General features: G+C 29.7%; 1 protein-coding gene across 3 annotated transcripts in view; it reads right to left on the bottom strand.

Annotated features, from left to right (window-relative positions):
- Window positions 1-14908: 14908 nt before the first annotated feature.
- LOC128385677 (irregular chiasm C-roughest protein-like) overlaps window positions 14909-17937 on the bottom strand; it is a 34811-nt gene continuing 31782 nt past the window's right edge. For all 3 annotated transcript variants that reach the window (XM_053344563.1, XM_053344564.1, XM_053344565.1), the window contains 2 exons: window positions 16432-16734; window positions 14909-16229 (listed from right to left, as the gene is read on the bottom strand). In XM_053344563.1, the coding sequence (XP_053200538.1) occupies window positions 15634-16229; window positions 16432-16734 (899 nt within the window). In that variant the 3' untranslated portion in view covers window positions 14909-15633. The remainder of the gene's footprint in view (window positions 16230-16431; window positions 16735-17937) is intronic.

Raw genomic sequence — 17937 nt, forward strand, 5'->3', positions numbered from 1 at the left:
TAATATATGATTACAATTAGGTAACATTAACTTTTATTATGATACTGATTATGTTGATGATAATGATTATTATTATTATCATTTTTTATTGTTATGACAATTAATATTAGTGTAATCATTATGTTTATTAAATATAAAAGGTTGGACATTACAAATGTGATCGCTTGACCGTAACAATCATATATACATATGAACAAGGTAACACCTTTTTCTTGCTGGATATTTGTTGTTTTTTTTTGTTGTTTCTCATTTTCCATGAATCAAAGTATTCATGGTATTCAGATTTCTGAGAATATCATGAAATTTCTTTTGCATGATTGTTGTAACTTGATGGAAACTTTTTAGAAAGAATTGAAAACTTTATCGGTCAGTTTCATGTGTTAGAACTTTTTCTTATTTTCTATCTTCTCTTTTTTTCTCTCTCAATCATATTCCATGATATTTTCTGAGTTTTGTGTTAACTGAACTTTTTTTTTGTTCTTTTTATGCAAAATTACCCAATCATTTTACGAAAAGTCATCGGTATGATGATGATGCTTTTCTTAAAGATAAATTAGCTTCCAATTAACTAAACACCCTCTGAGAATTTAAAGATTTATTTGATAACCATATCGAAACCGTTTAAGGTCAATTTTATCCCGAAATCACCTCAAGAAAACTTAACAACTTTTTCCCTTTCTCATTGTGATTTCAATTTGCTCATTAAACTAAACTAATCTAAAATCAACATGATCTCTCCCTGTCTCTTGATTAGATTGAAAACTATTGACACTGACCTTGAATTATTTATCTTGATATGGACATCATGATGATCATGATGATCATGATGAGATAAAATATAAATAAAAGCTCTCAAAATTTCATGGTGAGACTCAATTCATGATACTTGTTATATGTTTGTTTGTTTTTATGTGATTTCACAGTTGAACAATTTATTATTAAAAATTGTCAAAAAAAAAACAAGACAGAAACATAAACAAACTCATATAGAGCCTTTCATGGTGATTCAGGATAAATTTCATGAGATAACTGTGATTATAATACATGGAGGGATGAGAAACAAATAACTCAGATGAAACAGTTTATCAACTGTTCAATGAGTGGTAAGATATATTCATTGAAAGCGATAAATATGGTTGATAGATGATGAGGATGAAAATAATGTGAATGGATGATGAAACTCGAGAATTTTGTTCAGAAAATTCATTTTCAAGTGTTAGTCTATCATGTTACCGGAAATTTATCAACTTCCATCTGAAAAGGGAATCACTTTTCATGGGCCATATAAAAGTGTACGTAACTTTGGACTTGAAAAGATGCTGAAAAAGTGAGATTAAGTTGATCACCATGAACAAAAAGCCACCAGGGAAAAGTTCATGTAATTAGATGAATCTTTTCACTTGCACAATCTTATCATAAGAATAATAAAAATAATAATGATAATGTAATCAAATCAATTATGAAACTTATACTTTAATCACAATCAACCACAAATGGACAATTTAAAGGCAAGAATCAACAATCAACAGGACGAGGATTGAATATAAATATCAATTAGATCAACAATTGAAAGTTAGCGACAATTTATCAGAGATAAAAAATTGAATATTAACCAAGTAAATTCACTGAACTTTACTGTTATTATTTCATGTGAAGAGAAATTTGAAAACTTGAGATTAAAAATAGTTCATTCATCTAATCTCATCTTCTTTACCGATAATGATAATGAAAATGAACAGAAAAACAATATAAATTGAATGGAAGCTTAAACAACCTCATGGGAGTGTTGATGGTTCATTGATTCTTACAATCAGTGATCATTTAATTGATATAACCTGGTTATCGATAGACTATCAGAGGAATCAGAATTTTCTTCCAATGGTAAATCTACTTTTCCTCTTCTTTTTTTCTTTCTCATCTTTATCCCTCATCTCATCTTATTCCCTCTTCTTCAATTCATTGAGACTTAATACTAACATGTAAGTAAAACTTACGATCTCAAGGAAAACTTTTCTTTTCATCCTCATCTTCATCATCTTCATCAGTAATCTATGTTATCCTTGTTGTTCCATCTTCTCCCTTTGATTCAGTTTTAAAGCAACTAAATAACAACAATCCTAAAGATGATGTTTTCTATTTATCATCTTCATCTTCATCATCAAGCTAAATTGGTTCACCAGGAAATAAACTAAGAGCATCACATTCACAGTTCTAATTGAATAAGAGCCTCATCTTCATCCAAGAGTCAAGATAAATTCATAATAATACTCATAAAAGTCTGTCAGAGAAGATAAAGAAGATAGAAAAAGATGAAGATACCAGATCATCTTCATCATCATTTTGAAAAGATGATAAACAACAGAGAAAGATAATGATGACGATTGTTTCTATTTTCTAATCAACAACAATGAAGTTACATTGATAAAAAGTACTAATGATAATCCTCACAATCGTTGACGACACAAGGGTCACCATTGGTGAAGGAAAGTGAAAGGTAAACAAAGAGATGACCAAGTGACCAGAAAGTTGACCAAGTTTACGTTTTCTCGGACAAGAGATGAAATCGAAAAGGGAAAAGGAAAAGAATCGAAAAGTTTTTTTTCCAAAATCAAAGACTCGAAATTCAAAACAAACTCGATAATAAATAATCGTGATAAATAATCTGACAAAAATGCCAATGCTCTTGATAAAATACGAGAAAATCAAATGTCCATAACATTTGGTGGTCAATATTTTAAAATGAACTTTTCTCTTTTTCTTCTGAAAAACTTTGAGTGAAAAATTTTCCACCCTGATGGAAACCAGATTATTCACCATGATAGTTTATTAATTATGTTTGTTTATCGAAAGAAATTATTTCAACACAACTATTAATTAGAAATCTTAATCATTAGCTAATCATGAAACTGTTAATTGCGAAGGTTTAGAAAAAGCAAAAACACCAAACGTCTGAAAATGAATAATGAACATTTCCAATTGATTTTTCTCTAAATTCTGTGTAAATAATTTAATCTAAATCACGTTAATCATTTGGGTGTATTGTTGTTGATCGTAACTCACGATCTGTTGGATTGGTTTAGTTAATTGTTTAGATTGGTTACCAACTCAAGTTAATTAAAAGCTCTCATTGAAACATTTGATAGGGATGAAAGAGGTGAGGTTATCATCATGACTATTATCATGAAAATTATGATGTTGATTAAAATATTATCAGTTAATTGTGTGTCCATTAGAAGTTGATTGTTACCTTTCAATGGTCAATAACAATCAAATCAATTAAAAACGCATCATGGTTTTTGTTTTTGTTTAGATTAATTTAGGGAAAAAGTTTTCATTATTATCAGTTGATTAGCACGCAAGGTTCAGGTTAATATGAAATCAGATTGACGGAAGCAATTTAATTGCAACAATTAAGTTGCGATTAACAATTAAGATGATGATAGTCAAGGTAGAGATTGTTGAAAAATTGAGAAGGCATCACGAATATAATATTTTATTATAACGAATCATTATTTTTAACAATTAGTTGATTAACAATGAGAAAATAATATCCAACTTATATTATTGTAATTTCTTGTATCATTAGTTAATCAACAATCAATGAATCAACTTGAATACAATCAATTGTAATAACTTATATGAATTAATTTCAACTGGTTAATCTGTATCAGAAAGAAAGTTATTCAAATATTTTTATCATGGAAAATTCAATCCCTGTGAAATTGTTGAAATTAATCCCGATTGATAATCAGATTTGACGATTCATTTGATATGCATGATCAATAGGAATTAAAATTAATCATGATCACGGATAAAATTTGAATAATATGATGATGAAGATGATGAATATTTTTTATTCATGTGAATCACAAATCACTTTAACCATCAATTCAACCAAAGGGAATTGTTCAGATTCATTGATTCTGAATGGTTTACATTCAATGACCCTGAATTCAGATGATAATGATGAGAATGAGAATGACGGAGAAGAAAACAAATAATTCAGCAATTTTTTCATCTCCTTCTCATCTTCATCCTTAAGGTTATCTCTGTTTTCATGATAATAACATTGTATTACATGATAAGCTCTAAGTGTTAAAAGGTATCAATTTAATTCATTGAGTGTGAATCATGCTTGTTGTTGATATTTATTCACATGAACCAAACAGTTATTTCAATGTTCATTTGGGTGATGATAATGATAATGATTGTCTGACCACCACAATCACCACCACCACCACCACTACTATTACCATACAATAATACCTTTGGTGGTGAATGAAGGAGGGAAAATGAACTCAGGCCAAACCTTTAATTTGATTCAATGAAACTAATCAATAGATGAAAATATTACATAACTGATTGTTAAACATCTTCATGAGTCTCTGGTGAACTATTTACTTACTGTGAGGTGGAAATATACATTTTCAGGTTCATGATTCCAGAATACTAAAGAGATAGAGAAAGAGAGAGGTCAAGATGAGGATGAAAATAAGAAGAGTGAAGAAGACACAAAGATTAAGATTGAAGATGAGACTGATTAAAGATAAATGTTTGCTGAGACAAAAGCTTGACCATCATGAAGATGATCATGACCATCGTAAGTAAAAACATCATCAGCAAAGTAAATTAAATTTATCTAACTAAGATGAATGTGGGATAATCAACATCAGTTTCAAATCAAATCATTAACATCATTGTTTTAATCAAATTGGTTTATTTGTTTCCAATTTTATCAAATAATCATCAACACAAACCAAGAGGAACAAGAATAATGTCCAGTGAATGTCCAGATATTTTTTTTTCATGAGAAAAGTTTCAAATTGTTATCATTTCCGTGATTAGTTTCAAGTCTGACAGGAGAAAGAAATAAACTTTTTCTTCCTCAAAGTTTCAGAACAATTTTCAAGATTAGAATCATGAAATTAATCCGCCATGATAACTGAACTTTAAACTCAAATAACAATAAGTGTGTTGATCTGAGTTATTTTTTCAGAACTTTTTTTTTAATCCCTGACCATCATCTAGAGATTTGATAATATTGAGCAAAGCAAAATGAACAGCAAAAAAACGTACAAATAGAAAGTCAAATATCAAGATTGACCCTTCAAAGGTGATCACCTTAGGTCCAGTTTGATGGAAACCAGGTGATTATCTTTGAATCCATCATGTGAAAATTTGAATTAATATTATCATGAACTTTTTTTATCCCCAACACAAAATCAGGGATCACAATTTGATCCAGAAAGAAAATGTAATCATAATCAGCAATCAAATCGTCGTTACTAAGGTTGATTCTTTACTCAATCTCATATTTCATGATGATGATCACACCTACTTCCCACCCTCACAGCTGATTTATTGATTTGTCAGGTTATCCAATAATTACATAATATTTTAGGATGGAAACATATTATTATCATGAAAACTAATAACTGACAATAATAATAAATAATTGATCTCAATTGATTTGACAATCAACAGGAGGTTCAATTCAAAAACCAATAGTCATAACTAATCATGATGGTAAATGATATCATGTTAAACTGATTGTAGTTGTTATTTAATCCGTGCTAATTGTTAACAATTTACCTTAACAACAATCAGACTAAGCATGGATTCAGTTAATTGTAACAAAGGAAAGCAAAACAAATGATTAAGCAGAAAACAAGTTAAACACAAAATTAACTAATCATCCCCAAGTGAGCATTAACTAATCATTGTCAATCAATTGATTGTTGATTACAAGATTGTTAATCACTTTTCATACATAAAAATCTCGATTAGTAAATGATCAGTTAATGATAATTACCAGAGATAATTAGATTGGTAACATTAAGAAGAAGTTTGAAAAAAAGTTATGAATATTAATTATATTCGGTGAAGAGGAAAAGTGAAAGAAAAAAACTCGAAATTCATTCAGAACTTTTTTTCACTTGGAATTAGCATAACCTATTGACGAATAGACAATCAATTGATTGCGAAAATGAGAGTTATCATTAAATTCAATTGCAATACAATAACTTGTGGATTCGATGCTTTTCTCTATGGATATAATAACTATTATCTCCCTTTCGTTTTGTTATTTAATACAAACAACAGGCATCAATAGAAAATGAATACAATTGAAATCTAATCATCATCATCATCATCATCACGCTAGATGATATATCAACACGAAACGTCACGTGAAAGGTAAAAGTGATAAGGTCAAGCGAAGATGATGAAAATCTTATAGCATCCGGGTTCCAGTGTATCAAAGGTGATCTGAAGAAAAGGAATCATGATGATAACACCAAAGAGTAATAATATGAATGATGATGAATATCATCTTTATAATCATCATCATCTTTGATTATCACAAAGCAGAAAACTTTTGATAACAATAAACAACACATGTAATATCATTGTTAAAACATCAACAAGATGATAGCAATTGGTTTGGGCCTCATCATCAACATGATGAGGATAAAGATGAAGAGGAGGATGAAGATGATAGGAAAAGATGATGATGATGATGAGCCATCATTTGCATAGCTACTAAGCTATTACATCCTATAATTACATGTGAAGATAAAGGAAGAAGAGAGAGAGATGGAGATGAAGATGAAGAGAGAGAGAGAGAGATGAGATTGAGAGATGATGAATAAGAAAGAGAGAGATGATAAAAAATGATGAATATTTTAGAGAAGAAAAGAGAAAATGATGAGGATGATGAAGAGGAGGAGGAAGGTACAAGTTTCGGTGGTGGTGGTGGTAGTTAGTTCGTGACTTGTTGAACAATCATTGGGTTGCTCATGATGCCACTGAAATTAAGCCAATTTAAAGTCTTCACGGCTTCAGAATTTTCATCTTAACAGAAAATAAAATAAGAGAAATTCATCTTCTCTTTCTTTCATCTTATCTTCTTCTTCTTTACCTGATTTATCTTCCTAAAGCCCTTCATCATTACAATCTTCAACTCTCCTCAAAACCATTAACTATCTGTACCATTGAACATCAATTCAATCTCATCATTATCATCATCTTCTCATCTTCATAAAAGCTCCCATATTTTCGGGTGCACCTTAACAAACCGTTCAACAGTTAATATTAACGCTACGGGAATCTCATCATTATCATCTTCTTGCTTCTGTTACCTAAAAATCACTTTCTCTCATTCTCATTCTCTCTCTTTTCTCATCATCAAGCAAAAAGGCAACTCCGACACTCCTTCATCATCCTCCTCATCATCTTCTTCTAAAAAAACTTCTTTTCTCTTCCCGCTTTTTTCTTCTCCATATACATTTTTTGTTCTTATTTTTCCAATCTCTCTCTCTCCTCTATCATCATCTTCCCTTTTATCTTTCTTATTCGATGGTTTTATTATCAATTCAGAGATAACCATCTTCCAAGATATCATCCTCATCATCTTTTTAAACATTAACCTATTCCCTTATCATCATTTTTCTTGTTTCTCTCTTAAAGCACTTTAATAATCACCACCCCCACCACCTTCTCCTCCCCTTCTCATCTTCCTTGCCATGGTCATCATCTTTAGCTGACATAATAGAAGATGAAAACTAATCTTAAAATCTAGTTTTCTGGTCATCTTGTTAAACTCAAGCTCTCTCTCTCTCTCTCATAGGTAAAAACAACATCTTATCAACAACACCAAAGGTATAAATTGCATCATTTTGGGTTTAAAATCATCAACAACTGGGTGCTAACAGTTGAATGTATAAGTTCAACCAAAAAGATAAATAGTAAACCCTTAAAAAGTGAGAAAAAATCTTAAGAAACCATGAAATAGCCCGAGGCCATCGACTCACTTACATATATAAGATACAACGTTTTTTTTTATATCATCATCATCATTGGATCAAGATGAAGATGATGAAAATATAATATTTGCTCAACTTATCATCAACGCGATTACAACTTAAATGTTAATAGTGACATGAAAATGCTAATTTAAATCAATAATTATCTCTATCACCTAACAATTATCATCTTTATCCTGATCATCCTAACCATTATCACCAAAACTGATTCAACTATTAGCAATTAAATAATTCTGATCTATTTAAGCTTCTTAATACAATTCAATTGAAAAAAAAACGTTAACTTATTAATCAAAGTATCTCAATAACATGTAATCAAATCAATTATAAAACTGATTGTTACCCTGTTATTAAATCAACAACAGCTAATGATAAATAATTGTTATTAATCAACAAGCTCAAGAAAATAACAAAAAAATCAACAATTGATTGAATCAATTTTGAGTTGTTCAGAAATTGATATGAAATATTAGATGAAAAAAGTTCAATTCCCCATGAAAAAGTTTCAGGTAAAATTGAAGTTTGAATGATAATTTTTGAAGGAAAAAAGTTCAATTCTGATAATCAGCTGATAACCAAATGAGAATTGAATTTTTAATCTGTATCTTTCCATGAAGTTAATCATTGCTCATGTAATTGATTTGATCAAGATAATAATCAGAATTAAATCAAGTTCGTATAAAACCTTTGGGAGAGTTTAAAGTTTATCATCATTTGTTATCAGTTATCGTTGGGAGTTAAAATATATATTATATTGAACTTTAGGATTGGTTTAGAAGCTTAAAAATTTAATTAACATGAGCATCTTTGTTCATCATTGAACCATGTAATTGGAATTCAGTTAAATCCTCTTTTTTTAAAAGGTTCATCATGAGATTTATCATCATCCAGTGTTTATCAAATGATGATGAAGACGATGATGCTTCATCTAGTGTAAGAGTAAGAAAAAAAGTTCTAATAGAAAATAATTTTTTTTTCTTCTCCTTTCCTGGTGATGATAAATTCTGATTCAATTGCTGGAAATTGGCAAACAAAAGGATTTGGATTAACAGCTAAGGGGAAACAAATGACTTTGCCAATTTAATCAACCTGAATGCTAATCAAATTTCATTAAAATATCCATGTTAATATACTTATTAATATGACAACAATTAACTAATCAACATGAACAACAGCAGTTGACAAAAAACAGTTAGTTTTTAATTAAAAAAGGTTAAGCTTTCAACTCATTGATGATCAAGTTTAGTAACATTAACATCGAGATGAAACTTCAATTCCTAAAGAGTGGGTCAGAACTTTTCAGAGACTGACCATGAATGAAGATTGGGAAAGTTAGAACAATTCATTGAATCAGAACTTTTTTAATCTCTTTCTCAAACTATTCGATGGCGAAATAAAAAAAAACTTTAATTTTAACTAATTGATTCAAAGAGTAACCAAGTTTTCAGAATTTCAGTTTGAATTTTTCTTGGTCATTCAACGGTCAAGTGAGAATCTAAAAAATACATCAAAAGTTTCATCGTCACTATGAATGTTTGTAATTCTTGGTGACACTTTGATTGAATTCAGGTGATCAAAAAAAAAACTTTCTACAGTTTAAACCTGATACTTTCGCCATGGTATCTGAAAAATTCTGGATCCACCTTTGCCGTTCTGTTTGAGTGACTCTGTATATTTAAATATTCATGAGAAGGTGTTGACCACTGGACTGTTGACTGTACCGTTATTAATAATGAAATATATAATATAAGCAGCGACAGTTACACCTCTTTTGTGTAGATCTCATTGAACAATATGAACTCTTGTTTCCTGAAATAAACTCAGGGTGAAGGGGAAAAGATGATGAAATTCATGTTGATATTCAAGGAAATCGGTAAAGATATTGAGTGAGGCAACAAAATAATACAAAATAAAGTTGATTGTTGAACTAATAATAATATCAAACACAAGCATCAGTTTGAACATGAAGTTAAAATTGAATTCGTGATCAAAACTCACTGTCAACAACAATTGGTGTTTTTTTTCACGTTCATTATTGATTTTAATCAATAACCTTTCAATTTGATTCTTCCTCATGATAATCAGCTATTTCAATGTTTCCATGAAAACCATGATAAAGATTAAGGTGAAAAAAGATTCATTTCCTTGACATTAACTAACATATTCAACTTACTTGATTGAGGTTTGATCATTTTACTGATATTGACCGTTGGTCAAAACTATTAATATTTTGTTATATTTTTACTGAAAAATCAATCGGAAGTTTAAGAAATGAAGATGAGGGCAATGATGATGATATTTGATCAGGGAGAGAGAGAGAGAGAGAGAGTCAGTGAGAAAGTAATTTAATAGCTCTCTGTAGATTCAATGTCCAGTGATGAATGATGATGATGGTCAAACATTTAACACATGAAAGTGATGACAAGTGAACCAATATTGAATTGTGAACATCCCAAGTCATGTTATCATCATTTTTCATCCAACTATTATTATTATTACAAACATGAGAAGGGAAAAGGGGGAAGGGTAAATAGATGATGAAAAGTTCTGACACAAATTCAGTTAATTTCATTGAATAATATAAATCGTAACTATAGTTACCTTAAGTTCAGATTACAGGATTGATTATCTGACCAACATAATATTTATACATAATGATAATGATCATTTTGAATAATAATAAATTCAATCAAATTTGATTTCAAGTTAATCAATTTAACTAATTGCCATCATTATCACTTTAATCATTTGATTATGATTTACATGATGGTTTGGGAAAAAAAGTTCTGCATTTGGATTTGAGATCATCCAGTTAATTCAATTAATGGATCTCAGGTTAAATTAATCATCAACATTTTATCATTGTTTCATCAAAAAGTCATCAAAGTTTATTTTTCTTCATCATCTTTTAGTTGCCCTCAGGGGATTTTGATTGAAAAAATCATTTCTTACTTGAATCTTTGATTACTAATATCAGCCAATTGATAGTAATTCATTTGATTCTTGAATAATTTCTCGATAATTAGGTTAATCATATGAAACCACAACAATTTGATTTCCACTATCCAATGATTAGCAAATTGTTATCATTAATTTTCACTCATCTTATTGCTTTGGGTTGGGTGAGTTGAAGTTATTTTATTTTTCTGATTTTCAAATCATCATGATCATAATTGTAACGATTATGATAACTTATGATTAATCAGATTAAATTAATTGAAATGGTGAAGTGATTAAATTATATTCAACCTCTGATGATTTAGTATGTGTATTGGTGAGGATCATGTTAATCATGTTAATTGTTAGAACCATTAAAGTTAATCATCAAAGGAATCAAATTGATGAAATAAAAGTGAGAAAAAAAACAAAAAATCATTTGAAAAGGTAAGAAAATCAATGTAATGTGATGATGAAGATAATCCTGATCAAAATTCAGTTCTATCGATATAATAATAAGAAAAATGAATCATTAACAGTCTAAGGATTTAATTTAGTTCCATGAGTTTCATCATGAAAGATGAGAAAAGTTTTGAAAAAAAGTTTCACTTATAATGAAAACTCAATGAAACAAAAAGATAAAACCAGGAAATGGTTAGATTATCATCTTTAAGACTTTCAATGTGAAAAAAATGATGATGATGACAGAGGAGACAAAGAGTGAGTGAGAGAGGGAGAGAGAGACGAGAGGGTGAGCACAAGATGGTGATATGGATGATAAAGTGGAAATGAAAATAAAACAAAAAGAAAAGTAAAACTGATTATTATCATTATCTTCATCACTATTATCGGTTTCATGATAATCATGATCATCATGGAAACAAATCAAATCAACTGAAATCCTTTGGGTAATAGTTGATAATTTCCGGCCCTATAACCATTTGACTTGTCATCTTCATCCTCATCCTCATCTCTATCATCATTTTCATCTTTTTCTTTATGGTTTTTCAAAGACTCCACAAAATCGGCTTACCTTGATTTTTTACTCCGATCTTATCTTCATCGTCATTATCTTCATCCTCTTCATATCTTCATCAATATCTCTCTCTCTCTCCATCTTTAATCTTCATCCTGAGTCTTATGAGCTTGGTTACAATCTTTGAATTTTAAACTCACGAAATTGTGTGACAATTGTCAATCTCACTTTCATTTATCAAATATTTTCTTTCCATTTCCTTATCCCCTGTTAACCATTAAATTTGATAAAATATCAGATAAAAATCATAATAATATATTTTTTATCATCTTTATCATGTTCAGATTCAAAGTTGAGTTAAAGCTAAGCTCAAACTGAGATACTTAGCTACATAATATCACCAATGGAAACCCTGTAATCTGAACATTTCTCAATCGATTTATTCACCAAAGGATTTAAATCAATTTCCATTGTTTCCTACTCTTTATTACTTATGATAAACAACCAAATAGCTTCGGGTGTTAATTGAATCTAATTCAATTAAGAATTGATTGTTCACCGATCAATTTCACTTTTATCGATTTGATTGACTAGAATTTGCAATCATACGGAACAATTAGAGAATCAAATTCTATCAAAGTCTTTATAACAATTAACAGTCAATAACTGATTAATATGATTACCGTTAATTTGGCAAAAGATTCATGATTGATTTAATTGCTAATCACAAAATCTGATTGTACATAAATTAAACTGATCATTTGAAAGACAATTAATCTAAAGTGATGATGAAAAAAAAGAGGACCAATATATCAAAATAATCAGCTAATCAAGTTGAAATCAACTGAATTAAATCAAACTAATCGCAACCTACAAGACGATTGTCATGATAATTGGAGAATCAATTGATCATCATGTAAATTAGGTTGATAATTAAATCAAATGAAATCAAATTGTCAGCCAAGAATTGAGAATCAACAAAAACACAATCAGAACAAACAAAATTAATCTCGATTTTAAGGTGAACCAATTTTTTTTTCTTCCATCACAAACTTGATAATGTTGTCAAATTAACTGCAAGTACCATCGATTATAATGATAATCAACATTTGCAAATTGATTATCTATCCAACAATTTAGCTTATCAACTGATAACACCAACCAACAATCAACAACAATTTACCTACTTTACATTTCATCGGTCAGTCATGTATTGGTGATACGCCTTGAGAGCAACTCTCCTCCATAAAACCACAACCACTGACCCCACCTTATTAATATCAGCTAAATTATCATCATCATCATCATCACCATCATCAACATCATCATCGTCGTCGTAATTTTCATCATTATCAAATTTGTAATCGATTTACAATCACTACTTTTGAGGCTCGAAAACAAAATCTAAATCAAATTAAGGTAAGAAAATGATTCCAACTGAATTGCTAATCAACTGATTGACAGTAACACTTTTAACTAAATGAGATTCAGAACAACAAAAAACAGGGTGAAAATTAAGTTAATTGGACTAGTGAATATGATTACAAGCAAATTAAAGGTGATTAAATTTTACCTTTTCTCATGATTATTATGATTGCAATTTATAAATTAGTGTGAGATGATTGTTATTATCAATTGACACGCAATCAGATTGCAATTAATGATTGTTGTTGTTGTTGATATTGTGAGAAGGTGATTTTAATTATTGTTGATGATCAGGTCAACAACTACAATTATTATTAGTGTTACAGTTATTTGGATTGTCAAACAATCAAAAATTGATTACAATTTAATAATAATACAGTTATTAGTTTAATCCACACCTTGAAATTTTCAAGGGACAACAATTTAGTTTCTGATTGTACACTAAGTTTTTACATTGTAATCAATTATCGAGCAAGTTAATTGTTCATATTGTGAAAATTAATCAACTTTTCTTATTGTTGCTTCAAGCTAAATTGTCAACCATTTTGATATTGACATAATTAAACTAATTATAAACCTTGAAATTTTTATGATTAACAATTAACATAACAAAAAGTTTATTTTTAATTCATTTTGACAACAGTTGAATTTGTAACAATTAAAGATTCAGGAAGTTGTAGTTAAGGAGTGTTAACAAACAATTAACATAAGAAATCAAGTTCTCAGTGATTAGATTAAATTCATTTACAGTTAATCAACAATTAACTCACCATCTTGTGATCATCATTGAATCTCAAAGGTGAAAGAATAAAAATAAACTCGAATTTTTTTTCTCTTTCACTATCAAATGTATTTCGAGGATTTCGAACTGTTCAAAATCGAAGTGAAAAAACAAAAAGAGAGAAGAAAAAAATTCTTCAACAGGTAAGTTGAATGTTCTGAACACTTGATGAATCTTAGATATTATTGGAAAATTGAATTTCCATCTTCATGAAAATAAAAATACTCAAAAGGATTTGATATTTTCCACTGTCACCTTATCCCTCCCACTCTCCATCTCCATCTTCATCTTCATCCTCATCTCTTTACTTTTTTCTTTCTTTTCTTACCTTTCAAGAACATCTTCAAGTGACATTATCATTTCTCATTTCAATTGATCACTTGGATGAAAAAAAACATCAACAAGACGATCACCATGATGATGAACAATCAACAATAACAATCATCACACTTGATATTGTTTGCATTTGTTTTTTTACGTGACAAGAGTAATATCATAATTCACATTCACAATTATACTTAATACACATTTACATGATAATCTTTATCCACTCAAGATGGTTCATAACAATTCTGGGTTACATGGTAAAAGCTTTTCATCTGTCATCATCATCACCATGAAGAGATGGATCATCATCATGAAGATCATCATCCTCATCACCAACAACAATAAACAACAATAAAGTGAAACAAACGATTCAACTGCTAATCAACGTTCATTCAATTATCCATGTTAATCCGATGGATCCATTTTCTTAATCCTCATAAATTCATGAGGAAATTTCAAAAAATTTGTAATCCACAATAAGAATAAAGTAAAATTCAATTGCTCTTCACTCACTATAACCCAACAATTAGATTATTTTTCATTTATTGGTTGATCATGAGGATCAAACTTACCTTTGAGTTTACTCATTTGGGATGACCAATGGTCAAGGTGAGAAAGTCTTGCTCTCAATGACAGCAATTGAAAATTTTGACGTAGATTTTATTGAACAATATAGTAACTATGTATAGTTACCTGTAATTCAGATTACAGGATTGATTATCTGATCAACATATTCAGATGATGATATTTTTTTGGATTATAATACAAAGTTTGATGCCAAGTTAATCAATTTAACTAATTGCTATCATTATCACTTTAATCATGATATGATTTACATGATGGTTTGGGAAAAAAGTTTGGGATTTAAAAGGTTGATTTAATATTTATATATACACACATCTCAGGTGAAATTAATCATCATCATTATCATTGTTTCATCAGAAAAAGTCATCAAAGTTCATTTTTTATCGTCCTCTTATTTTTCCTCAGGGTGTTTTGCTTCCCTGATCATTTCTTTCAATTTCTGATCACAACAATTACAACCAATTGGTAGTAATTAATTTGATTATTTAATTTGAGAGATTTAAATTCAGTTTCATCATAAAAAACTAAACATGTGATAACTTTTCAAGAAGAAGAAAAAAAGTTCCAACAATAATCAAAGATGAAACAAAAAGATAAAACCAAGGGAGCGGCTTTGATTTACATCTTCAACATTTCTCAATGGTGATGACAGAGGATGAAGATGGAGAGAATCCTTTGACCTTTTCCTTTTCTCGAATTTTTTTATATATCCTTTGGTCTTAATCGTTTCGTTTTCTCGCAATTTGTACACAAAAAAAACGGTTAATCTCATCATCTCTCTAAACATATGATAATGATGGCGGAGGAAACTTCTGAGAGATGCAACCATAAAAACTCATTCCGTTACTAGTAAAAGTGGTTAATCCATTGGTGAATGTATTTGAGCCATTGGTGTATTGATTGGAACCATTAGACATAATATTTGACCCATTGGACAATATATTAGATCCATTTGAATAAGTATTTGACCCAACTGAGTATGTGTTTGACCCATTGGACAAAATGTTTGACCCATTGGATAATATGTTTGCACCGTTGGTCAGTGTATTTGAACCAGTGATCAATGTTGGCGAATCGTTGGCCATCATCATGGTTTTACTTGGATTAATTAATGATGATGCTGCCGATTTTGTGGATATACAACCTGAAAAACTGATTCCATTGCTAGTCAGCGTATTTGAATCGTTGGTTTTATTTGAATTTGTTAATGAAGGAGCTTCATTAGAATTGGAAGTGTCTTTTTTCACGTCACTCAGGTAATCATCATTATCCAATGATTTACGTTTCATACAGAGTATTACAATTATGGTCACCGAAACAACAGCAACAATGGAACCAATAATTGTTGCAATAATTATTAACATGGGAAAACTCTCTGTGATAATTGAGATAAAAAAAGATGATGTATTATTATCATGATGATTGATCTTTTTTGTTTAGAATTGAAAGTTTTAAAGAGATGAAGCAAAAAATTGATGAATGATTTGCGATTCATTAACAAATGGAAATCATCATCACAAGCATCTCTCTCTCTCTCTCTCCCTCAAAACAATGGATAAACTGATGAAGTAACTCACTTTGCTTTGTTAACGTGATCGTCCTGAAATCTTGTCCCAAATCATTAACAACTGAGCAACTGTATTTACCAAAGTATTCATCTGAGCGTTTATGAATTAACAATATATTTCTTGTGATCGATTCTGAAGGCTTTTTATCCTCGATCACTTCAATACCTTGACCATTATCTAAATCAATAACCTGTGAATTATGTTTCCATATAACTTGATTTTGTGATGGCACGGAGTGTACAATGCATTCAACTTTAACAGGTTCATCATCAACAATATATTGTATTGATGGGCTAATAATCTTAGGTGGACCTGTAATAGGGAGGAGAGAGAAAAAAGAATTAGTGATTTTGATTTATTGGTTATTCAGGATTTTCTTCAAATGATAATGATGACTTTGAGTTGCAGGAATATGTTGGTGGTGATGACCAGGCCCATCATCATCATTATCAAGAAAAATTAAAAAGATAATGATGATTAAATTGAAGAAAGAGATAAGCAAGTTGAATTAAGAAAATCAATCAATTCTTTGCTGGTGACAAACTTGCCAGGCAATAAATTGTTATAATCATATCTCCAATCATCCCAATTGAAAAGTTATCAAAGATACTATCATCATTTTCTGAATTAACCAAAATATCATCATAACCATCATCATCATCATGGTCTTTAACAGTAACAACAAGAAAAACTTTTCATTGGATAATATAATCTGGTCAACAAACCAACAAATAATAATCATTAAACAGCAAACACAATCATTAAAGTGAATAACTTTTTTTCTGATATAAATATTAACAGTTAGAAGATAATTTAACAATCAAAGTGATTGTCATTAAAACTCTGATTCTTTGTTGAAACTTGTTGCTTAAAACCCGGAAAAAAGACAATCATCATAATCATTATCAACGAATTTTCATTTAAACGACAATCTCTCTCTCTCTCTCTCTCTCTCTCTCTCACTGTTTAAAGCTTTCTCATTCTACTTGTTTATCATCATCACTTTGCATCAATTTTATGGTTTTCTAAGTTGTTTAAACATAGAATCGCCACTCACCCCACCCCACCCTTCTCGTAAATGCTTCTGTTACAGTTACAATAATTTCCATTCCTCTCATCTTAGCTTAACAATAACATCGCTTTCATCGCGTTGCCTAATTAAAGAATCACAGTTTGAGAGAGTTTTAAGTTTGTTTGTTTACTTGTCTATTCGTTAAGGCTAATAAACCATCAACGATCGTAAGATAATTTCAATAAGCAAGAAAATAGAAGTTGTTTCAAAAATTGTAACGTGGTTATTTTGACAACACGAGAGATTGAGATGCAAAAGCAACAGTAACAAGTAGCAAAGTAACAGTAGCAAGAAAAACAAGACTCTGATGTGTTGCTGTTAATGATGATTATGTTGAGGTCAGAAATGATGAAAGAAGGTGAAGGAAACTTAACTAACTCATGAATTAAAAAGAAAGAGACGGAAAATGATAAAAAAATGGATGCTGATGATGATGATGGAAG

Source organism: Panonychus citri, unplaced genomic scaffold (genome assembly GCF_014898815.1).
Source record: "Panonychus citri isolate SS breed McGregor unplaced genomic scaffold, ASM1489881v1 Contig00050, whole genome shotgun sequence".
Lineage (NCBI taxonomy): Eukaryota > Metazoa > Arthropoda > Arachnida > Trombidiformes > Tetranychidae > Panonychus > Panonychus citri.